Raw genomic sequence first — 25,809 nt, 5'->3', positions numbered from 1 at the left:
TAATAACTTGAACTAAGCCTTGAAGAACCGAAGAATTGGGGTAATTCAGATGATAAATCAGATTTCCCAGATGGTAACATTATTTTTTGGCTGGTCTTGTGGGACATTCTCTACCTATCTGAAGGTTAAAGAAGCAGCTAACAATGCCTTATGTGTTGACATTTTAAAAGAGTAATGAGTTCTTATTTCAAAATGTAGAACCTCAGAAGCCCCATCCCCTTAATTTTAGTCTACTGTGGCCACCTGCTCTACTCACAGACACCTCCTGAAGTGCCTGTAGAAATGAGGATTCCTGGAGGTGAGCAGGCCAAGTAAACAAGGAAGTCACCCAGGAGAGAGGAAGAAAACTGAGCCACGTGCCAGAGATCTGGTTAAATGTGGTCAAGTAGATGACAGTGTTGGCACTGGTGCCAAGTCGTGTGAACCACCTTGGAAAACAGTGGCTTACCTTTCAGTTTTAGGGGGAGGCATGTGCAATTTGGGATGCTGGAAAGGGGACACAGTTCAGGGAAGGTGACCAAGTTCTCTGCCACAGTGGATTCCTTCCTTAGGAGTGTTCTGATATCAGATCAGATCAGATCAGTCGCTCAGTCATGTCCGACTCTTTGCGACCCCATGAATCGCAGCACGCCAGGCCTCCCTGTCCATCACCAACTCCCGGAGTTCACTCACACTCACGTCCATCGAGTCGGTGATGCCATCCAGCCATCTCATCCTCTGTCGTCCCCTTCTCCTCTTGCCCCCAATCCCTCCCAGCATCAGATACTTTTCCAATGAGTCAACTCTTCGCATGAGGTGGCCAAAGTACTGGAGGTTCAGCTTTAGCATCATTCCTTCCAAAGAAATCCCAGGGCTGATCTCCTTCAGAATGGACTGGTTGGATCTCCTTGCAGTCCAAGGGACTCTCAAGAGTCTTCTCCAACACCACAGGTCAAAAGCATCAATTCTTCGGCGCTCAGCCTTCTTCACAGTCCAACTCTCACATCCATACACGACCACAGGAAAAACCATAGCCTTGACTAGACGAACCTTTGTTGGCAAAGTAATGTCTCTGCTCTTGAATATGCTATCTAGGTTGGTCATAACTTTCCTTCCAAGGAGTAAGCGTCTTTTAATTTCATGGCTACAGTCACCATCTGTAGTGATTTTGGAGCCCAGAAGGTGGTGTTTTAGTCGCTAACTTGTGTCCAACTCTTGTGACCCCATGGACTGTAGCCTTCCAGGCTCCTCTGTCCATGGGATTCTCCAGGCAAGAATACTGGAGTGGGTTGCTGTTTCCTTCTCCAGGGGATCTTCCCGTCCCAGGGATTGAACCCAGGTCTCCTGCGTTGCAAGCAGATTCTTTCCTGACAGCTACAAGGGAAGCCCTCCTGAAATCATGAGCTACCTAAATTCAGAAGAGCCCCAGTCAAAAGAGCTAGAGCTCTCAGTCTGTATCTGTATCTCTTCTGCCTTCCACCAGAGCAGAGGAATAAATCCTATATTCCACTCAGAAGTCCAAAGAATGTGAATTCTATGTGGTTCAGGGCTTGGGAAGCCTGGGGAGGTGGACGGCTGGCTTGCTTGGGATGAAGTGCCCGGAATGTGTGGGGATGTTAGTCCAGATGTGGCCTGCACTGCAGGGGACACTTCTAAAACTGGCTCTCGGAACTCTCCCTGAGCTGCCCTAGAGCTATCTCCCCTCTTTAGTTGAGGGAGTTGGGATTTAGGTGTGTGGGTTGTTTTTTTTTTTTTTACTTTTAATCAACCATTTTCCTTGAACTACATGTGGAAATAATTAGAGCATGAATGCTGAGTAAATGTGAGTCCTGGCAGTCCCAGACATATTTCAGTGACAGGTTCTTGGCAGGAATGAAGAATTGTGAATCTCATGTGAATTTCCTTTAGCCATTCTCTCCCTTCTTTTCTTCCCTTTTTCTCTTGCAAGGCAAACACAAATAGAATAAAAACATTATTAATGGCATTCTAGGGGAGTAGAGGGTTCCAACCAGTTAACTAAGAGTGAAACCAGGCCCCTCAATTGGGGTCCCATTACTGCTCCCCTGATTTCCTCTGCCATGATCCAGGAGGGAATGCAAAAGCATTGCTTATGAAAATCCTTTGACTATGAAAGCTAACGTTAATTCCCCCACCAAAGCCCAGCAAAAACCCTGAAACCCTCACGAGAGTCTATACATAACCAATATCTTTAGTTTGGACACTTAGGTTAGTTTCCTTGGGAGATTGAAGTTTGATATTCAGGAATATCTGAAATGTTAAGTTCTTGTGCTTACTAGTTAAGAGATTTCTAACAATTTAAGGGGCTGTGGTATCATCAACAAGACTTGATTTTATAGACAGGGAATTTGAGGCCCACAGAGGTCAAGCACATTGCCCTAATCACACAGTATGTTAGAGGCAGAGACATGTCCAGGGCCTGTCTCCAGGCTCTTACACCAGTTCTCTTTACATAAGACCTCACTGCTTCTGCTTGGTCTGCCCCCTGAGTTACCGATTCAGGTTTTAGCAGAAGTTTAAACGTTTTTTTTTTTTTTTTTTGGCTACTTCTTCGCAGTGTTTGCTAAAGCATTTCTCATGCAGTGCCATTCATCATCCATTTCTTGGAGCTCTCTAGACTTCCTGGTTTAGCTCCCAGTTTTCTGAATGTGTCTACTTTGCTTGCTTGGCTGGTCTGCCTTCAGAGTCCTCATACAGTTGGGGGGCTAAATTCCAACCTGCCATCTCCTTGCCAAGCCTGGTAACCTGGTCCGGTATTGCATCTGCTCAAAGGAGAAGACACCATTTCTGATTTGCACAAGGCCCCCATGGGCCTTCCTCCCTGCTCCTCTAGGTGTTCATTTTGTCCCTTTCTCTCAGTCGCCCTCAGCCCTCCATTCCCACCCTTTCCTCCTAAGCTCATTTGTTCTCATCGTCTACACATATGATGTCCAGCTGTGTACCTCCAGCTCTTTATTTTCAGCTGTCAGTGGGTTATCTTACTGTCCTTTTAGACTCATGTCCATAACTGACTCGTCATCGCTTGTCCCTCTTCCATTCAGCCCCTTCCCAGGGCTCCATCTCCACCAGCAGCCTTCCAGGCCCTCAAAGCCGAAGATATTGGCAGCTCCCTGGATTTTCTCCTTGCTCTCCTCTGTCCAATGTGCTGCCAGATCTCCTTATTCCTTAGAGATTTCTCTTGGCTTCCTTTCTTTCTCTAAATCTGTGTCACCACCTTCAGTGAGACTCATCACCCCACGCTTCACCGTCTGAGCCACCAGGGAAGCCCCTCCTCTTTACCTAGTTCTTCCCATATACCACCACCCAACTGTTCTTAAAACCTTCCTGCTCAACAACTTTTTCTGTCTAGATCCCACTATTCTTCAGGGCTTGGCTCAAGTCCCGTCCCATTCATTTTTTTTTAATTTTATTTTATTTTTAAACTTTACAAAATTGTATTAGTTTTGCCAAATATCAAAATGAATCCGCCACAGGTATACATGTGTTCCCCATCCTGAACCCTCCACCCTCCTCCCTCCCCATCCGTCTCATTCATAATACCCATCTCCCAAAGTCAGCCCCATTTACTTCAGGACTGCATTAGTGTCTGTGATAATTTCATCTCCTGGGCTAGGTTAGACACTCCTATGAAGGCGAAGGCCACATCCTATATGCTTTTAGAGTATATGCCATACAACTTGTGCCGTGCCGGTCACAGGTCGCTCTCCTTTTTGTTTGTTGTTATAGGCATTGTCAGATATGCTTTCTGATGGGTTTAAACTCCTTGCCTTGATCTTCACTGAAGAAGACTAGGAGGTTATCCATACCCTCTGCTTTGTCCTTTAAAGTGGAAAAGTCTCAGGCAGACGGTTGGGAAACAGAAAAGGAATATCATGTTCAACAGACTAATAATTCAGGGTGGAGAGTGGTCTGAAGGATGGAATGGTGAAACTAGGGAACGTACAAAAAGCACTCTTTAGTAAGACTGACACGTGATCTTGGGAATCCCCAGGGGTCACTCTGAGGACTCTTTTTTTTTTTTTCTGGAATTCTCTTTCTTTTTTTTTAATTCATTTTTTAAAATATAAATGTATTTATTTTAATTGGAGGCTAATTACTTTACAATATTGTATTGGTTTTGCCATACATCAGCATGAATCCACCATGGGTGTACCCATGTTCCCCATCCTGAACCCCCCTCCCATCTCCCTTCCTGTACCATCCCTCTGGGTCATCCCAGTGCACCAGCCCCGAGCATCCTGTATCATGCATCGAACTTGGACTGGCGATTCAGTTCACATATGAAATACATGTTTTAATGCCATTCTCCAAAATCATCCCACCCTCGCCCTCTCCCACACAGTCCAAAAGACTGTTAGTAGCCCCTGTGCGTCAGAGTGGAGTCACTGGATGTGCTGAGTCGGGGAGACAGCCTGGCACTCCCAGAAGGACTGCAGCTCGTTGTGGTGGACTATGGCCTGAAGGCATGAGAGCAGAAGCGCCTCCTGGGCTGACTCTTACCTCAGTCACAACTCAGATTCAGTCTCTTCACCGTCAACAGGGATGAATCCTCCAACCTCGTAGATCCTTGTGAGGTTGTTTTCAGTTCACGTGGAAGGGCCTGGCATATTTTTAACTCTTTAAGTGCTTACTCAGTGCTGCTGTGTACTTGTGCTCTGACTGGAGACCGAAAACTGAACTTACATAGAAACCAGACATCCAGTCGGCCATGCTGTATCTGGGCCACGTCAAGAGAAATGTATGAAGCGAGAGGCAATTCCAGAGATGGTGCTGAGCAGCTGGGAAAGTGGGAGGGCTTCCATATGAAGGTGGCAGTGTAGATCCTTGTCTGACAGGGCCAGCGCTCAGAGAATGTGACAGAATCTGTAAAATAATAAAGACAGTGATTAAGGTAAACAGCCTTGTCCCATTTGAAATTTGAAAGTAGTCATTTCCGGGCACATAATATATTATCATATCGTGAGTAGAAAATGTGCTATCCCATAAGCTATGATAGAAGCTGAATGTAACCAGTGGTTAAGAATCCTCCTGCCAATGCAGAGGATATGGGTTCTATCCCTGATCCGGGAAGATCCCACATACTGTGGAGCAACTAAGCCATAACTACTGAGCCCATGCTCCGCAGTAAGACAAGCAACCACAAGGAGAGGCTTGCACACCACAACGAAGACTAGCCCCTGCTCGCTGCAGCTCGAGATAACCTGCACTCAGCAAGAAGGACCCAGCACAGCCATAAATAAATACTTTTTTAAAAAAAACAAAATGAATATAATGAAAAATTAGGTCATTCTTGAGTGACAGATCCATAATAGAGTTTTTTTTTTTTTTTTAATCTTAAGGCTAATCCTCTTGGGGTTGGCGCAGCCCTTATTTTGATATCATAAAGCTCAGCCACGCTTTCCCCTAAACATCAGAGTGCATTGTCACCAGCCACTGACACTGACATCAACCTGAAAAACCCCAAATGACATTTAATGTAAAAATATATATATATATGTTTATTGAGAATTTTCTCTGGCAAGACAATGTGGTGAGCCTGTGGGAAGCCACAGTGTGCAGGCGTTTAGTGTACTTGAGATAAGCTATATGTGCATAAAATATTAAATAGAGCTCTGACTAATAGATTGAAGGCCTCAAAGCCTCCATGTTTATGAAGAAAATACAGGGTATATAGCGAGTCAGATCAACTGAGAAGCTAATTAAGCTTCAGTTTCAGTCCTTTTTCTTGTAAGGCCCCTTCCAAAGCCCTGTGCCCAATTTTGCAGTTTTACGTATGTATTCTTTTTCATAAGGAGGGCCCATCAAATTGTTTAAGCTGCAGGCCCTGCAAAACCAAGGTCTGGCTCTGGTGCCTAAACCTGGAGATAAGGGATTGGTCGTGAGCACACACAAAGCGGGGCACAGTCCCTGCAAACCAAGTGCCTCCTGCCAAGCATGTCAGAGCAACTGCAAGAAATCACTCCTTCCTCCTCTTCCCTAGAATATGTAGCATGCAGCAACACAACTTTTCAGAGAAGAATCGCAGAGAATTGAGCAAAGTCACATGATGCCCCAGCCAGGTTTCAAGGTCCTGAAGTGGCTTGGATTTTCCCCTGGCTTTCTCCGGCCTGTGCTACTGGGCTCCATTCCAGAACAGCCCTCCACCCTGTGCCCAACCCAGGTCTCCTCCTGCTCGCCCCCACCCCCCAGTTCTGTGAATTCCTTTGTCCCCAACTCTGTGGTGCTCTGCGTATCTGAGGGGCCCTCGTGTTCCTGTGAAGTTTCCATGACTAATTCTGGCAATGCAGGGAGAGTCTTTCTCATGTCAACAAAGCCGCTCTGTCACAGAATAGTGGCAAGGGGAGCCAAAATTCCACCTTGGCATACGTAGGGCTGCTTTTTTTTCTTTTTTCAACAAGAAAGTTGGGAAGAAGGAAAGGGATGGAGGGACAGAGCCTACCCAGTTCACATTAGTGAAATGATGGTATATTAAGCTGACAGTTTTATGGCTTTGCTTATAAGCTTCCAACCCCTGCCAAAGCACACTGTTCTTCCAGAAATTGTTTTACTTCAGAAGACTTTTTTAAACATTCAAAGCATATTTTATGTTCAGACTTAATGCTGTTCGACCCAGAGACTCAGACACACTATCACCTCTACTGGTGGTTTTGCAAACCTCTACTTGGTTTTCCCTTTGCTTGCAAAGAATCTTTTTCAATTGCAAAAATAATTGCTGATTTTTTTTTTTAGACCTTGGATCCTTGTCTTTTCTAACTCTGATTTATAAAGAGTTATAGTGGTTTACTGGAAAGAGGGCTGGAATTAAAGTCTGGAGACCTTGGTTCAGGACACAGTTCTGTATCCATGAGGTCTTGGAACTGTCAATACAGCTGTGAGCCTCCATTTCTTCTTTATCACAGGATGTTATATCTGGAGCGACCTTAGAGGTAACCCCTTCCTTCCTATCCTAAGAGGTTTTGAGAATAAAGGCAATAGTAAAAATTACAAACTAGTTAAAATTGCTCTACAAATAGCATCAAATCTGTAGATTACTTGGGGTTGTATAGTCATTTTCACTATATTGATTCTTCCAGTCCCAGAACTTGGTATATCTCTGTTTGTGTCATCTTTGATTTCTTTCATCAGTGACTCATAGTTTTCTGCATACAGCTCTTTTGTCTGTTTAGGTTGGTTTATCCCTAGGTATTTTATTTTTGTTGCAGTGGTAAATGGGATTGTTTCCTTAACTTCTCTTTCTGATTTTTCATTGTTAGTGTACAGGAATGCAAGGGGTTTCTGTGTGTTAATTTCATATCCTGTAACTTTACTACATTCACTGATTAGCTCTAGTAATATTCTGGTAGAATCTTTAGAGTTTTCTGTGTATAGTACCATGTCATCTACAAATAGTGAGAATTTTACTTCTTCTTTTCTGATCTGGATTCCTTTTATTTCTTTCTCTTCTCTGATTGCTGTGGCTAGGACCTCGAAAAGTATGTTGACAGTAGTTGTGAGAGTGGGCACCCTTGTCTTTTTCCTGATCTTAATGGAAATGATTTCAGTTTTTTACCATTGAGAATAATGTTTGCCGTGGGTTTGTTGTGTGTGGCCTTTATTATGTTGAGGTGCCATGCCATGTTAAGTCGCTTCAGTCATGTCCAGCTGTGCGACCCATGGACTGTAGCCCACCAGACTCCTCTGTCCATGGGATTCTCCAGGCAAGAATACTCAAGTGTGTTGCCATTTCCTTCTTCAGGGGATCTTCCTAACCCAGAGATCGAACCTGCATCTCTTAAGTCTCCTGCATTGGCAGGTGGGTTCTTTACCATTAGCACCACCTGGGTTATGCCTACTTTCTGGAGAGTTTTTTTTTTTTTTAGAATAGTTAGGACATGGAAGCAACCTGGATGTCCATCAACAGATGAATGGATACAGAAATTGGGCTACATATATATAATAGAATATTACTCAGCTTTAAAAAAATAACCCATTTGAATCAGTCCTAATGAGGTGGATGAACCTAAAGGCTATAATACATAGTAAAGTAAGTCAGAAAGAGAAAGACAAATGTTGTATGTTAACACTTACATATGGAATCTAGAAAGATGGTACTGATGAACCTATTTGCAGGGCAGCAGTGGATATGGATATATGGAGAAGGAAATGGCAACCCACTCCAGTGTTCTTGCCTGGAGAATCCCATGGACGGAGAAGCCTGGTAGGCTGCAGTCCATGGGGTTGCACGGAGTCGGACACGACTGAAGCGACTTAGCAGCAGCAGCAGCAGCAGTGGATATGCAGACTTATGAACACAGTGGGGGAAGGAGAGGTCGGGACAAATTGAGAGAATAGCATAGAAACATATACATTACCATATGTAAAATGATGGCAAGTAGGAATTTGCTGTGTGACGAAGGAAGCTCAACCCAGTGCTCTGTGACAACTTAGAAGGGTGGAATGGGGAGGGAGATGGGAGTGGGGTTCAGGAGGGAGGGGGCATATGTATACCTTTGGCTGTTTCATGTTGATGTATGGTAGAAACAAACACAATATTGTAAAGCAATTATCCTCCAATAAAAAATTTTTTTTAAAAAGTGTCATTATCACCATGCAGAGGTTCAGAGAAGTTTTTCCCTGGTAAAAGTCAGCAATGTGTTCTGGTCAATTTTTTCCAAGGAGAATTTGCATTGTGCAAATTAATGAGATCAAACCCCCAGAGCCTGGCATACAACACATAATGAAAACAACATAAAAGCAAGTGAGGGAAATGATATAGAAGGATAAAGCTAGAACTTGATATATCTCTCCATAGGGAGCAGATATTTTGTTGATTTTTCTCAATATATCATGGTGTCCACCCTTCCAGAACATACTCCATCTCCCTACTCAGTCACACTCTCACAGGTGTATATTCAGACTTATGGGTTCATGTACCTGAGAGCTCACACTCCCAGAGAATATTCCTATGCCAATGTGGTTGCTTCTGCATAGATGAATTTCTCATACGGCCCTGGAACCCAATTCCTAAAATTGCTCTGGTGGTAGAGCAGACAAATCTATTTCAGTTGTGAGAGCTGCACGGCACCTGTGACCTCTCCCTGTGCCAGCTCCTATAGCTGTACGCTCTCCCTGCAGCTCATGTCCTCAACTATTCCCAATAAGGGACTGTCGAGGCTCTGGGGTCAGGCTGACTTGTGTTCCAATCCTGACTTAGCTCTCGCTAGTTAATGTGGTCTCTGCACATCACAGAGCTTTTCTGAATCTGAAATTCCCTTCTGGATCTTCCCGACTCAGGGATCAAACCTGGGTCTCCCAAATTGCAGGCAGATTCTTTACCATTTGAGCCACAAGAGAAGCCCCCCTCTCTGTTATATGGGACTAAAAATATGGAAACCTACAAGATGTTGTGAGGACAGAGCGATCTGTGAAGAGCCTCACTCAGTTGCAAGGGCTCTGATTAATACTAGCCCTAGGCCCTGGTCACTCCCAAAAGATTTACTGCCTTATACCTGGCAGGTTTCTCTGCCTGCAGCTTCTCTCCAGGCTGCCCTGCACTTTGAGTCTGTATTTCCCAGCTGGAAGGGACCAGAAATAATATCTGAAAGTACCACCTTCATCATGACACCTGTCCCAAGCCTCCCAAGGTCCTCTTTGTGCATCAGATTCAGCAGCGAGCCCCCTAGACTGCTTGGCAAGACCCACCTCTTGCCACCTGACACCCCAACTCATCTCTTCCTCACCATGCCCTCCTCCACTCACACACAAGGCAGCCATTGTCCTGTACTATGAGCATGTTCGTGCCATGTTTATCCCCTCTCAAGGTGTCCCCCACCCCACCACTCAGAATCAGCAGATGGGCAAGACTATCTACCGTCTCAGGAACTTTCTAGAAGCCTTGAGGGTGGTCCTGACACCCCTACTCCCAGAGATGATAGGGCTTGGAGAAAGGCTTTTAATAACACAAGAGAGACCTCTTCTCTAAAGAAAGTTTTTCTTCCTTGCTGATTCTTGCATTACAGCATGCCTGTGAATGGACAGAATTAGGGGGCAGGGGTGCTATGAGGGCTTCAGGTTAGACATTTTTCCCCAAGTCAGCAAATTCCTGGTTCGTAGTGTCCTGATGCCCAAGGGGGACCTGCCCATTCTCCCAGCCCCCTTCCCCACATCTCCATGAGAGGACAGAGCTGCGAGGAGCTGCTAAAGCCAAAGCTGCACTTCTGCATTGCGGCTCCAAGTGGTGCCAGGCTCCACAAGACAAAGAGAGAGATTGCCACCTATTGACAGATGAGCCACCTGCAAAGAGAAAGGCTTGTGTAGCTAGCATTTCTCTGTGGTCTTCAAACAGGATAATGGGGTTGTTAGGTCCTTGGATTTTTCCATCCAGTCAGTGCAGTTCTCAGTATTATCATTCATTGTAAGGAAGGATGGGTGGAGACTTGACAGCCCACAGTGATGATGGCATCTCAGTGGGAAAACTGTTTGAACATCAGTTGCCCACTGTAATTATGGATGCTTTCTGATGTGTGGCAGGCACTCTGCTGTATGCAGCACGTCTTGTATAACCCTCCCAGTCCTCACAGAGATCAGTGCTCCCGTTTTACATACCAGAAACTGAGGTTTACAGAGAGTACCTTGCCTACAACCTTGGCAAGTAAGGAGCAGAGGATCGAGGTGGAAGTCAAATCTAACTCTCTGTCATACTCTTAAGCACTTTCACCTGACATTTGCTAATTATGCAAATCAATTCCCCATCATAATTTCCTTAACCTCCAATCTTCTAGGTATGAAAATAAATATTAAAGAACAGTTTTCTCTTTGGTTGTCTAGAATCCTAGCTGTGTCACTTTCTATTTATTTAACATCTTAAGGCACAGTTCCCTCATCTGTAAAATGGCGATGGTTATGATGTCTATGATGTTGTCATAATGTATCATGTATAATGAAAATCACTTAGCAGGGTGTCAGGCATTTATAAATGAGAGCCTAGACATCTATTGTCTGAAGATCTGGGTTGGAATCCTAGCTCCTCATTTTTAGCTGTGGGACCTTTGGCAAGTTACTCGACCTTCCCATCTTCAGTTTCCTCTTCTATAAAATGTGGTTAATAATATGCATGTTTTTGTAGGGTTGTCCACAGTAAGATGAAATTTTAGGCATGAAAACACTGTAAATGTAAATAGTACTATTCAGACATTGGGCTTCTCTGGTGGCTCATTGGTAAAGAATCCGCCTGCCAAAGCAGGAGATGCATGTTTGATACCTGGATTGGGACGATCCCTTGGAGAAGGAAATGGCAACCCACTCCAGTATTCTTGCCTGGGAAATCCCATTGACAGAGGAGCCTGGTGGGCTAGAGTCCATGGGGTCTTAGCAACTAAACAACAACATTCAAATGTTAGTCATTATATTTTAAGTAAACAGTATCTGTTTCTTCAAATGGATTTTTGATAATTATTTCTGAAAAATGACTTGGGTTGAATTTGACCTATCAGTAAAAGCTTTTAGTTTTTATACTCACTAAAAGCAAACATAAGATAAAAAGAGGCTCTGTAAATGCCACAGATTATTCTGCAGGAAGCTCTATAAACATTAACATGAATAATACTTAACAGGCAGATTTGCTTTACAGCTTATGACGCAATTCCAAATACATTCTCTCTCTTCATTTTCACAAGGCAGGGCTAGTATTTACCCCTATTTTACAGATGAGGAAACCAAGGCTTAAAGAATTAAAGTGACTAATTACAGACATACAGCTGCTGCTGCTGCTAAGTCACTTCAGTCGTGTCCGACTCTGTGCGACCCCGTAGACGGCAGCCCACCAGGCTCCCGTCCCTGGGATTCTCCAGGCAAGAACCCTGTAAGTGGTAAAGTCTTGTGGGTGTTTTCCCTGTGGGGCTATCTGCTGGTGTGCCTTTGAGTGTAGGCATGTGTCTGAGCATGCTTTTTTATGCATTAGTGTGTCTTTTATTCATGTGACATACTCGCTGTGGGTATATATTTGTCTGTATTCCTCAATTAGCATATTGTTTCATGAAGAGGGGGAGTTGTGTTTTTTTTTTTTTCACACTGGTCAGTGACAGCCTTTTTCCTCTTCATTTTTCTACCTGCTTGCCATTCCCAGGCACAGTTTCCAAGAGGGCCTTAGCCGGAATATACTCAAATAGACTCAATTTTATATTCCACTCCTGATTTAGGAAATAACAATTCTCCAGTACTCCCAGCCTTCTGGGAATTACTTCTTTTCTCCCTGCCAGCTTTATTGAATTCTCCTTAGCAACATACAAAAAAGAATGGGTTTAGCAACAACCTGTGAACCAATGAAATGAGAGCATAGCAAGAGCTTCTAGACCAATGGGAGCCCTGCATCATGGGCAAGCTGGCTGAGAGAAAATAACCTGGAATTTGCAAAGCAGCCTCCAGGTGGCAGCAGACCAGCTGTATTAGACATAGCCTCTCCGCTGTCATCATCCACTTTTGTTTATTGCTTTGGATATAGAACATTTACCAACTAAGAATTTTACAGTTATAAGCTTTGTGGTTGTGAGTTCTCTGCGTGACGTGGCAGACGGATTCCCGAAGGATGGAATCTTAGCTTCCACCCCCCACCTTTACTATAGCCAGTCCCACAACCCCATCCCAACCTCTGCCATCTTTGTTGGTTCTTCCACAGCCAGTGCTACCCCAGTGGACAGGAGCCTGGAGGCCCTAGTGACTACCTGCCCAGCCAGTCAGGAAAAGGGCTAGAGAAAAAACGTACTTCTTTGTTCAGCCTCCACTACCACTGGCCTGAGTGGCAGATGAGGTGGGGCTGGCTTTCTGCCACCAATTAATATGAGGGAAGGACTGTGTCACTGACAGGTTAGTGCCTATGGACATCCACATTCTCAGTGGCATAGACTGGGACCATTCCCTGCCTTGTCAGTTCTGCTGCATGTGTCTGAACATGAGTGTCTGACCACAAGTGGTTTGAGAACAATTCTCTCTGTCAGGTGATTCTTCAGCCCTCTTGATCTTAAAGTTGGAGGCAGACTTGGACAGGGGCTGCATGAGACCATGTGAATAACAGCAGATGCATGTTTCCTATGGCTTAGCCATCCTTCTTTTGCCTTTTGAGATGGCAGTGCCTTGAACACTACTCAGTGAGATTTTTGGTCCTTCAGATACCTGTATTTTCTCTCAAGCATTTCCATTTGTGCCTGGCTTATTCTTGTCATCCTTTAGGAGTCAGTGAAGGCAACCTGTCTTCAGAAAGCCTTGTTTGAGTCTTGCCGTCCTGTTACACTTCCCCACTGCTTTCTAGATGTCTCTTTATTGTGTCTCCTTGGATAGCCCTGGAACTTCTTGAGGACAAGGACTGTGCCTTTATATCTCCAGTCCTTAGCCTAGTACTAGCATTTAATGGGTGTTCAGTAAACATTTTCAGAAGAAAGGAAGCTTGCTAGAAAGATGCACTTGCTCTTTGAGAAACAGTCTTAGGGATTCATAGGCAGCTGGGCCTGGGCAGGAGCAGTGCTAGCAAGACTGATGCCGGCTGTCAGGGAGAACTTCTGGCTGTGCAGGACCCTTCAGCACCAGGAGCCTCGACTGGACCACACCCAAGCCTGAGAGATAATCACCACCATTGACTCATCCAGAGACGGGCTCCTCCCATGGACCGTGTTTCCCTGATGGCTTTGTGTTTCAGGAGCAAGTAAGGAGCAAATCCAAGATCTGTGCCAATGTGTTTTGTGGAGCTGGCCGGGAATGTGCAGTCACAGAGAAAGGAGAGCCTACCTGCCTCTGCATCGAGGTAAGAACTGCGGGCGAGAGCCAGAGGATGGTGGCCAAGGCCATGTGGTTACCTCACTGGAGCTACCCGTCTACAGAGCAGAGCCAAAGATTTTGTCATCTTTATAAAAGCACACCTTGACTCTCTGAAAGACGTGAACTTTTTATCTCAGAGGTTAAAAATCAGATGTGAATGTAGGGATTTTTTTCCTTTTAAAAATTATTTAGCTTTATAAGATTTTCAAATTACAAAATTAACAATTGCTTTTTATAAGTGATACATAAGACATTTATGCAAAGATAAAGTTAATAATCTCCCCCCATAACCTTCAAATCCCCTTAGTCTGAGGTAATCAGTGTTAATAGTTTGTGTATATTTGTTCCACATAGTTTTTTTTGTTTCTCTGCACTATAAATATATAGAGTTTCCCCCTATTTTATGCAAAAATGAGATCATAATGTAGACAGATCTAGATATATGCAACTTGCGTCTTGTACTCTTTAATATGTAACACAACCCTCTATGGGTCAGCACATATAGTTCTCATTTTGTAATAGCTCAGTTATATTTAGTGATATAAAAGAACCAGATTTATGTAATCATTTTCCCACAGATGGACATTCCGGTTGTTTACCATTATAAACAGTAATGTCTTTGGCCAAATATTCTTACATGCTGTTGCCTTTATTTCTATAGGATTGAGTCCCACTTGTTAGGTTGAGTCCTAGGCTTGCTAGGTCAAGGATATGCACATTTTAAAATACTAGCTGGAATGCAGATTTTTCAGGTTTGGTTTTGTTTTTAATGAAATTTAAAAAACAAAGTGAGCTTTTGAGAAATACTTCTTTTGTAGGCAGAATTCTCTCTCTTGGCGAACATAAACAGCTTGGATGTGTGCCTTTTTCCCCTCTTTCTGTCAGAAGAACCCAAGACTGGATTCATCCATATTGCTGCAAGTTAATTCACCCACTTTAGTAACCAGTTGAAGGATCCCGACCCGTTGTCCCAGAAAGGAAGTCTCAACTCAAAAACTTGCAAACCAGATCCGTTAAGGATTCTGGAAGGTCCTCACTAGTGGTGTACCTGGCCACTCTGTGGCCATTTAGGGTCCAGAAACTTAACCTCAACTTGGCCACATACCATTGTGTGATTTTAAGCAAATTAATTGCCGCTGGATGCCCTGAAGACCGACCATGTTTGGCTTTGCTCAGGGCCCAAGTTGCTTTGCCCAGTGGGTGATCTTAATAACCCAATGATAAATATTGGTTAAGTGAAGTTTGTCTCTCTGGGCTTTGGTTTTCCAGTCTATAAATTGGAGAGGTTGACCTGCCTTCAGTTCCAGGGTCCTATGTTCTTTCACCATATCTACTCTGTTTTGTTTTAATGTCTTTATTAGGTCTAAGCAGAACTTGCTTACCCCTTCCCCCTTTCAAAAACCACAGAAGTGTAAAGAAACTAAGCTTGCCTGTCACTGTGGCACTTTAATAGCCAAAGTAGAATCAAGCTGCCAAGTGAACTTTAGTCCATTTCCTGGTCCAGAAGGATCCTCTGTCCCACTTCACAAAGACCTGGCACCCCCTCTCCCTGCCTGAAAACAACCGTTGTGAGATTAGGAGAAAAACAAAATACTAAATAAAGCAACAGAGCAAAGATTCTTATAGCTAGACCCTGAAATAATTGAAGAATTGGGGTAATGGGGGTTGGGGGCTGTGGAAACATTCCTTTCAATGTTTCCATATTTCCAGCTCTGGCTGTTTTGTGTCATAAAATTTTGGAATTTTAAGGGGTTTTTCAATATCCAGACATTGAATGACTTTCTACAAAGTGATAAAGTGACGGATAATCCAGATTCCTGACTTCTGACAAAATGCCCTTCCTGCTAATTTGATAGGATTGGGGTCAAGGAGTGGGTATTTCTTTTCACTGAATAGAAGAGATGACCCAGGGCCAGGATCGGCACAGAGCACCATGAGGGACTGCAAGGTGATGTAATCCCTCCAACACTGAGTAGGGTAGGGTCACTGATGCCAGAGCTGAGGCTCCCTGTGCCCTGGCAGGGTAGAAGTCATCTCTGCTGGGGAGGACGCCTCACAAGATGGCTGTGTGTGTGTGTGTGTGTGTGTGTGTGTGTGGCGCACACACAGACTCAGCCTTGACTGTACCAGCATCCTCCACTATCTGTTTCAGCAATGCAAACCTCACAAGAGGCCTGTGTGTGGCAGCAATGGCAAGACCTACCTCAACCACTGTGAGCTGCATAGAGATGCCTGCCTCACTGGATCCAAAATCCAGGTCGATTATGATGGACACTGCAAAGGTAAATGGTGCTCTCATCCCATGTTGCAGCTCCAGCCAGGGAGCCAGAGAAGGAGCAGTGTGGCTTGGCCTCCTGGAGTTCTTTCCACCCCGAACATAGTGCCCAAAGCTGTGGGGACCACCCAGTTGCTTAGAAAGGCATCCCCTTGGTGCTCATGAGCCTGCTGGGTTTGCCCTGGGTGGCCCTGCTTCTACCCTGCCCTTCCTGCCTCAGAGCCCCCAGGTGGCTTCCCACACTGTCTGGAGAAGGATAGTGGATATGGACCACATCAACAATCAATAGTGTGGTAGTATTTAGCTGAATTCTGTACCTCTTTAGAAAGCAGGTAATTTCACATATCTTGTGCTTTTTAAATTTGGGTACCTTTCAGCCCTGATGATATAGTTCCTCTAATTTACACTCAAACCACTGCTATCAGAGTAAAAGGGAAGGGATTCTAAGCTTGTTGCTAATTAGACACCAGCCTCCTGCCTAACCTTGAACTTCTCTGGAGAAAGAAGAAGCTGTTTCCCACATGTTGGTCTCCACTGCATTTCTTTGTCCGTAATGATTCTGTATGAATTCTCAAAGTCCCAGCAGCCCCCCACCCCTCAATCTAACAAAAGGAGGTGTGATATCAGGAGGGCAGCTCAGTGGCCTCAAAATTCAAACAAAGCAGGAAAGAAATGATCCCCATACTTGGGACTTGGAAGGAGAGGAGACAAGGATTCAAGACAAAATGATGAAAAGATATAAGTGGCCCCTTAATATGGGCAGTTTTAACCCTAGCAATACATAGAATTTTCTTTTTTCTTCACTTTATGTTATGCATTTTCTCCTTTTGTCTTACAGAGAAGAAATCTGTAAGTCCTTCTGCCAGCCCAGGTGAGTACCTCTTTTTTTCTACAGTGTGCATTTAGGGTGGAAATTCTTTTCATGATGGAAATTCCATGTTCCACAATCCCTACCCGCAAAGCTCACAAGATCTTTAATGTGTCAGAGCTTGTGACCCAGAACTGGTTGCTCCTCAACATAGTTCAGAAAAGCTGCAGTACTGCATTTTTTGGTACTTGCCATGGAAAGCAGCTGATTGGATCAGAGTGTTGGCTGTGTTTTTCATTTTTGCTGAGTAATGATTGAACTGCAAGGATGGAAAAGCCACTGAGTCCCTCCTTCAGTGCCCTGTGAGACCTGTGGGTGTCACGGGACAAGCAGAATCAGGAGGCACAGCTGGTTTGGAAAGGGGATAATTGGAAATGGCAGATCTTCTTCCATGGTTTTCAATGAATACAAATTTAAGATTTCATCGATTTATAGCTACAGACTCCTTTAGCATATACTTTTCCTTAGATCCTCATGTAACCTTGTGAAGTAGTTACTATAATTACCTTATAGATGAGGAAATTGAGACTCAGAGAGGTTAAGTGAATTTCCCTGAGTCACACAGCCAGAAAGTGCCAGAGTGGGGAAAAGTGCCCACAGTTTTATTTCCCTGGCTCAGTGCCCTTTTTACATCCCAACATATGTTGGGAATTCCCTTTTGCCAAAGCTTTCCCTTCTCTGCCTCCCAGTCCACTAGACTTTCAGCCTCACCTGTTGTTGCCATGTGGCTTACAACAAACAGCTGTCCAGAGCAGGGCTTCAACATGCCCTTCCCCAACCTCATTTTCTGTTGTTTATAATATAGGATAAGATTTTAAATGGTAGAAGTTTTTAAGTGGGAAAGAGGGAAAAGCTATATAGAAAGAATCAAAAATCCAGTGGCGTAAAGAATTGTAATGTTCTCTCTTATTCATTATTAATTCAGCTCATCTATGAACCAAAAGAGCTGTTCTATTGATTGATTGATTGATTTTTTTTTTCCCTCTTGGCTTTCTAAAGTTAGTGAAAATATCCTTTATTTTTCTTTTTACTTTTTTCTCAACTAAGCATAATCTCTGTTTCAACTATCTCAAACTGTATAAATTTTTTAGACATGGGCTTGAATCCTGGGTAGATACAATCCAGTATCCTGGATTGACTCCTTTGTAAATGTGTGTAATAGTCCTGTTTCCCTGGGTTGCTGTGAAAATTCAGTGAGATGACACATACCAGATCCCCAGGCACTGAGCCCACCAGCTAAGGGGTGCTGGGTGACATTGGAGTCCTCACTGCTCAGCCGACCCCTTTTCCTGCAGTCGTTTGCTATCAGTCCAACCGCGATGAACTCCGGCGTCGCATCATCCAGTGGCTGGAAGCGGAGATCATTCCAGACGGCTGGTTCTCCAAAGGCAGCAACTACAGTGAAATCCTAGACAAGTACTTTAAGGTAACCCAGCACACAGAGCTGGCTGCCTATTCTCAGACCCAGGCCACTTCAGCCTGTTTCCCACCCAGTTTGGCTTTTCTCTAAGTCTTTAACTTGACCCTCCATGGCTTACAGAGTTTCTCTTCATCTGAGGAGAATCAATGGACTCGTATTTCATGGGTCCAGGATTCTTCATGAACCTAGAAACTGATGTTCCCATCGTGTTTGGTTGAAGCAACAGATTGTTCCACTTGTGGGGAGGAGAGATGCTGCTTTCCAAAAGGAAAATGAGGGAGGAAACAGTATTTATCAATGAATAGGGCGGCCATGCCATAGAGATCTTTCAGAGAGCTTGAGACAGTTGTTAAAAGAAGAAGTTAAGGGCGCTCTTCCAGCTGATTGATAAGAACATACACACGTATGTACATCACACTCAGATAAACACCACATACAGAAACACACCATCACATGCAGAGGTGTGCATGCCACATGGAGACTGTCGTACACACAGACACATGTTCAGGCGCCCGCGTTCCCGCATAGCCACGAAAGCCCCCATCACTTACAGACAGTCACATCTCTGGATAGAGGCCCTCCAAGGCTCATCCTCAGATGCCCTCACATACCTCCATGGTGTGTCCTAGGCTTGACCAGCTCAGACTCAGAAGCAACCCACACACATGAGGGACTTCTAGGCAACTCTGTGGCCACTAAGTGTGGTCAACACCAGCCTCGTCTGTGGATTCCTCTTGTTAACTGACATCATGGACCCCCTGCCCAGAGATGGAGAAATACGGTGTTGGACTGAAATAGGATATTGGTCATCTAGGACTTCATTTAAGTAGAAGTTTCTCACTGTGGCAGAAAGTCGGTCTCTCTGGATTCCAGGGGCTTGAGAAGAGAAAGCACAGCCCTCTCTGTCTTCTGTCTCAGCCACTCCCATATCAGGGAGCTCTGGGAGCAGGGGTAGTTCCTTATCTACAGAAAAACACACATTGCTGAGCCAGGAGATTTGGACAGGAGGAGAAACTAAAGAAAATGATTTTTTGAAAGCCAAGTGAACAGCACCTGCTGGGTCTGTCGTGAGCAGTGACTTCGGCTTGGTCATTACAGCTCAGGAGCCATGGGGCCCAGGACACTTTCCAGGAGACTTCTTGGGACCTTTTAACTGTTCATAGTGGCCCCTTGATGGAACATGCCTTGGGCATCACTGGAAGGTGCTATTAATTTGATTCCTAAGGACCAGCGGGGAGAAGGCAATGGCTCCCCACTCCAGTACTGATGCCCGGAAAATCCCATGGATGGAGGAGCCTGGTAGGCTGCAGTCCATGGGGTCGCTAAGAGTCAGACACGACTGAGTGACTTCACTTTCACTTTTCACTTTCATGCATTGGAGAAGGAAAGGGCTCCAGTGTTCTTGCCTGGAGAATCCCATGGATGGAGAAGCCTTGTAGGCTGCAGTCCATGGGGTCGCACAGAGTCAGACACGACTGAAGCGACTTAGCAGCAGCAGCAGCAGTAGCAGCAGCAAGGACCAGGGCCCCACACATCTCCACCCCCTCTGGCAATAACTTTCTCTCATAGGTGCCTGTCTAAAAACTGCAAGGCCCCTGGAGAAAGTACCTTTTCTCTAGAGCATTCTCATCCTAACCAAGAAAGCTTGCTCATAAGTGACAAACACAATGCTCGCTCTTCCAAGTGTCCTCCGAGAAAATAGGGTTTTCACAATCTACTTGATGATCATCAAAGAACCATATGGTACAATCTTCAAAGGGAGTCCTCTCCCCACTAGGCAAACAGCTGCCTGTTGCTAAGCGATCTGTATCTCACAGAGACTGTTTCTGAGCCAGTGAATTCCCCTCCAGCCCAGCTGACATTCCTTACATCAAATTAGTTGCAAAAGAAATCTAATCGGAATTTGAATGAGACCAAAATCAGACTCTCATCTCAACTGGTGATTCAGTAATTATTTTTTAGACAAAAGCCCAACAGAGTAAAGAGGGGAAGGCCTCGGGTAGAAAGAGCCTTTTATGACCATGTCACACACACACACACAGAGCCACAGAGCCTTTTATGACCTTGTCTCTCTCTCTCTCACACACACACACATACACACACCCTGAATTCCTGGTGAACAGGGCTGAAACTGGAGCCAGGGTAAAAGTATAGTGATGAGAGAGCATCTGAGATCTTTTCCTAGGAATTAGGACAAGAATAATAAATAGGTATTAAGCAAGGGCCCCCAGAGTTGTTTTATACATAACTGTCATACATGCCACTAGAAGATTGACAGCCTTAGAGTAGAATATACATGATATGTGATAGTCCTGCATCAGAGTCAGTAGCTGTATCTTTCTCTTCTACCTGGAAACCTGTGCAGCCTTTTCTTCCAGAAACTCTTCCACCATCTGGAGAGCCACGTTGAAAGTAACATGGGGTGCTGATTATTTCCCAGGGTAGCAGAATGAGGCAGCCTAGGGAAGGAATTTTGAAAAAAATATTTTTTTTCCACTAAAAATATTTTGGAGAGCAGCAGTATCTAAATTAGAATTTGATCAGAGCCTTGAAGTTGCTGCCCTCCACCTGCAGCAAGGGCCTGGGCATCCCGAATGGTCCCAGGTGGCTAAGGTCTCAGTCGACCATCTTGCCAAAGGGAGCATAATGTTGAGCTCACTCTGCCTTGCCTTGTGCTCATGGAACGTGAGCTGGACCACAAGGACAGCCTGCACTGTCTACAGTGGGGCCCACAGCACACGGCGGCAGGGTGGGGGGCTTTGCACCACTTCCACAAGGCAGGTTTTTGATGTGGATAACGTACAGGGGCCTTTGTCTTTGATGAGGTCGGCTAAGGGTACCAATGGGAGAGGTAAGCACTGAGAGCTAGCCAGGAAGGCTGGAAATCAAGCAGCAAGAAATGATCCTGTGGTTCCCAGAGTGAGCTCTGAGGGTCGCCTACATCACTGTTCACAAGCAACTTGTTAGAAATAGGCATCCTGGGCTCCAACACTGATTCTGATTCACAAGTCTGTTGTTCCATGATCATTAGGGTTTGAGAACATGGGATGATGGAGTGAATTCAAGAATGTCTGGAGGATAGTGCCAGGGATGGGGCTACAGAGACCTCCAAAGCACCCCCAGGCTCCTTGACAGCAAAGGCCTGGGTTCAGGCTGCCTTCCTTATCAGGGTCTGGGATTGAAAGGCCCTCAGTAGCCTTTGCCCAGACACTTTCAGTCTCTCATCTTGGGGCACAGGTGCCTTCTGGGTGCCCCAGGGCTTCGAGGCTTTGTTCCTCGAAGGGCAGAGCAGGTTTGGACTGTGTTAAAAACAAGATGAACCAGAGATGGGCCAAACTGAGTGGAGGGATGATAGAATTGAGGTTTTACAAAACGTTCCAGAAAGATCTCTTCATCTCCTTTCTAGAACTTTGATAATGGTGACTCTCGCTTGGACTCCAGCGAATTTCTGAAATTTGTGGAGCAAAATGAAACCGCCATCAACATCACCACCTATGCAGACCAGGAGAACAACAAGCTTCTCAGGTGAGTGGAATAAAGGGGTCAGGGAGAGGCCCACAAGGGGAGGCTGTATAAGAAGGGATTTGAACCCCTTCCTACCTGCCAAGGAGCCTCCAGTGTCAAAGTCAATGTGAATTAAAAAGCGAAATAGGGTTTTGTCCTGATCTCTTCCGTGAACATTATGAACTAATACATTGAGCACCACTGATATCTGATCAAGTAGTTAGTGTTTTTGGCCAGAACTCGCAAGGAATAGAAGAAAGTAGTTTTAAAATTAATGATCACGTCAGAGCAAAGTTGTTTCTTAGTGTTGTGGGTGATGTTTTAATGGTTCATTTTCTTAAGGAATTACTTCAATGTTCTATTTAATGATAAGTCTAAAATAGCTTTAGATTTGATTTTAAGATAATAAGTGCTATTTCATGTAGAGAACCCTAATTGTTACAAATGGGAGCACGTTCCTCTCCTTTTCTGGTATTATTCCAGAGTAAACATTATTAAAAATTACCCCCTAAGAATTAATAAAAATTAACCCCTAAGTAAATATTAATAAAGTTAACCCCTAAGAATTAATAAAAATTAATCCCTAAATTAACTGTGGTTCCAGTATATTGGTAAGAATTAAAAATAGGAAGGGCTTCCCTGGTGGCTCAGCTGGTAAAGAATCCGCCTGCTATCTGGGAGACCAGGGTTCAATCCCTGGGTTGGGAAGATTCCCCTGGAGAAGGGAATGACTATCCACTCCAGTATTCTGGCCTGGAGAATTCCATGGTTTGTATAGTCCATGGGGTCACAAAGAGTTGGACACAACTGAGGGAAAACAGGAGAACACCTGTTTGTTCAAAAGAATGCAAAGAATGAAACCCAGATTCTAGGGTTCCTTTTTAATGATAACCCATGGCCTTAAGGCTTCCCTGGTGGCTCAGATGGTAAGGAGTCTTCCTGCAGTGCAGGAGACCTGGGTTTGATCCCCGGGTCAGGAAGATCCCCTGGAGAAGGAAATGGCAACCCGTTCCAGTATTCTTGCCTGGAAAATCCCATGGACAGAGGAGCCTGGCGGGCTACAGTCCATGGGGTCACAAAGAGTTGGACATGACTGAGCTTTGAACTTTTACTTATTGCCTTGAAGTATAATACCTGTAAATCCTTCTTATTTTGATGACCTGCAATAAGATAATGTTTTACAAATTCAACATTTGATCCTTACAACACTGCAGTGACGGAAGGCCGCTTGTCCCCATTTCACAGATAAGCAAACAGGTGCAGGAAGGTTGAATAACTAGCTCAAGGCCATTTGGGTTGTAAGTGATTGAGCCAGGGCTCAAACCCAGGCCAAGGGGAGAGGGAGGGAGCTGGAGTTCTAGAAAACTTTTCTGAAAGATCTCTTTGTATAATAAAAGGATGATAGTGGTGCTGCTGGTTTCAAAGTCATATTCTTTCAAATCACACATTCTTTTCATGTCATCTGTTCCTACCACTTTTATTTGATCTTTCTAGTTCGGTTGACTTGATACATTATACCTGGAGCAGGGGAGGCAATTGATAGTGGAAGGTATGTGCAGATGGTGAAACATTTGTCAATCCAAGTGGACAAAACCATCCAGGAAGCTTCAGTCATCTTGGGAGTATCATTTGAAAAACTTGAATGATCTGATATCCCATATAATAAACTAAAGGTTGGAAGCTTACTGGAGTCAGGATACATGATGGTTGTAGAAGGTCAGTGTAGAAACTTTCTCTTTAAATAGTTTCTTGGGCCACCTTCAGAGGCCCAGGTGTATGTAATCCTGATGCTTGATTCCTTCAGGAGGGAAGCTGAGGTCTTGCCAACATGTTTCTCCTGTGTTTTCTTTTCAGAGGACTCTGTGTTGATGCTCTCATTGAACTGTCTGATGAAAATGCTGACTGGAAACTCAGCTTCCAAGAGTTCCTCAAGTGCCTCAACCCATCCTTCAACCCTCCAGAGAAGAGTATGCCTAATCTAAGAAATAGCGGCTTGTAGGGAGTTGGGGTTATTTGGAGGGGGCCAAGATAGAGGAGACTGTGGAACTCTCCAGAGCTTACCAAGAAAATTCCCTTCCGTGATTCTAGACTGGGCCCCAGCCCATTATCTCCATGCTGAGGTTCAGGTCCGAAAATCTTTGGGTTGATAGAGGCATTTGTTCAGTTATCGTGCCTCTGAGGGACAAGCAGGTCTTATCTGGAAGGTGGTAAGGTGCACAGACGGTAGCCAGGATGTCCTGTTCCACCCTCACCCTAAACCTTTGCCCCTCATTTCTGGTCACACAGAGTGTGCCCTGGAGGATGAAACGTATGCTGATGGAGCTGAGACCGAGGTGGACTGTAACCGCTGTGTGTGTGCCTGTGGAAACTGGGTCTGCACAGCCATGACCTGTGACGGTGAGAAAGAAGGGCCGGTAGGGAGAGTGCTGTCTTCATGAATCGCCATGAGAGAAGTCAGGGTGGGGATGCTGGGGAAGAGTGCAGTGGCTGGGAGAAAAGAAACTGGAGGGCAAGAGACCCACTCACATTTGGACCGTCAGGGCTCCCAGAGAGCAGCCTTGAGGGCACAGCACTTATGCTAGATGTGCTATGTTAGAAAGTCACTCCAGAGGTTGGGAATAAGAAAGATTCAAGACCCAGGGCAAGATCAAGTGTTGGTAAGAGATTAGAGTGGTAAAAGTAGAAAGGAAAGCAAACACTTATTAGTGAGAATTACGTGCATTTCTTGGAGTAGGAAATGGCAACCCACTCCAGTTTTCTTGCATGGGAAATTCCATGGACAGAGGAGCCTCGTAGGCTACAGCCCTTGCGGTCACAATGAGTGGGACACAACTGAGCACACACACACACATGCATGCATGCATTTCTTCTAAGCACTTTACATTTTAACCCACTTAATCCTTATGACAGCTTAGGAAATCCTCTATGTCAAAGACTAAGGTGATTGGAAGGCAAAATGACTTCTTGCCATCTATGCCCGGCAGGAAAAGGAGACATGTTCATAAGCATGTTTGAATTAGCAGGATTGGGTAAGCCTAAAAAAAGAGAAAGTTGAAATAGTTAAGACATGGGCAGGGCAGGTTGGGAGACATCAGACATCTGGGGAAGGGGTGCAGTGCCCAAGCCAGCATCACCACTAGCACAGTTCTACCAAGAGATCTTTCAGAAAAGGTTTCTAGAACTCTAGCTCCACACCCTCCCCACTTAGCCTAGATTTGAGCCCTGGCCCAGTCACTTACTACCCAAGCATGTTACTTTGGAGGTGTCCATTTCCCTGGGACACTTTATATTCAGAGAAATGTGGGTATTTCATTTCTCCTTCCATAAGTTAAATGGGAGATGAATTTGAAAGCCTAAAAGGTAGGTATTGGAGGGATCTCTAACAGCTACCACTGCTCTGAGCCTTGATTCTTCTTATAGGAAAGAATCAGAAGGGGGCCCAGACCCAGGCAGAGGAGGAAATGACTAGATATGTCCAGGAGCTTCAAAAGCACCAGGTAAGTTGCTGGTTTAGGTAGCCCTGTCACCACCAGGCCCGTCCTCCACGCAGACACTGCCTAATGCCCCAGGTGACCAAGGACATGTGCTCTGTTCCTTACAGTAGGTCCCGAACGACACACCTATATACCTGTGCCATGCAGATCATGATACAGATAGTTCCCTGCCAGAGTCCTTGTAGAGCCAATATGCCCCAGCAGATGTAGATTACAACTTGGTAAATTGCTCTATAAGTTAGAATCAGGTGGTTGGTGGTTTGCAAATAAGCATGGTCTAAAGAAGCATTCCTATTTCTTGTCATGACCAGTGCCCAGACCCAAAGGCTGTGAGCTCCTTGAGAGCAGGCTCTGTGACCTGCTCACCAGTGTAGCCCTGCATTTAGCACAGGGTCTGCTGTATAATGGGCTTCCCTGATAGCTCAGTTGGTAAAGAATTCGCTTGCAATGCAGGAGACCTGGGTTT

The 25,809-nt window shown here is 44.8% G+C and overlaps 1 protein-coding gene across 1 annotated transcript in view; it reads left to right on the top strand.

Moving 5' to 3' along the window:
• FSTL1 (follistatin like 1) overlaps positions 1-25,809 on the top strand; it is a 56,956-nt gene that overhangs the window by 25,402 nt on the left and 5,745 nt on the right. The window contains exons 3-10 of the mRNA XM_027530435.1: positions 13,664-13,768; positions 15,935-16,064; positions 16,896-16,928; positions 18,221-18,351; positions 21,752-21,870; positions 23,704-23,816; positions 24,136-24,246; positions 25,270-25,346. Of these exons, the coding sequence (XP_027386236.1) occupies positions 13,664-13,768; positions 15,935-16,064; positions 16,896-16,928; positions 18,221-18,351; positions 21,752-21,870; positions 23,704-23,816; positions 24,136-24,246; positions 25,270-25,346 (819 nt within the window). The remainder of the gene's footprint in view (positions 1-13,663; positions 13,769-15,934; positions 16,065-16,895; positions 16,929-18,220; positions 18,352-21,751; positions 21,871-23,703; positions 23,817-24,135; positions 24,247-25,269; positions 25,347-25,809) is intronic.

Source organism: Bos indicus x Bos taurus, chromosome 1, assembly GCF_003369695.1.
Source record: "Bos indicus x Bos taurus breed Angus x Brahman F1 hybrid chromosome 1, Bos_hybrid_MaternalHap_v2.0, whole genome shotgun sequence".
Lineage (NCBI taxonomy): Eukaryota > Metazoa > Chordata > Mammalia > Artiodactyla > Bovidae > Bos > Bos indicus x Bos taurus.
This window is presented reverse-complemented; position numbering and strand designations above follow the sequence as displayed.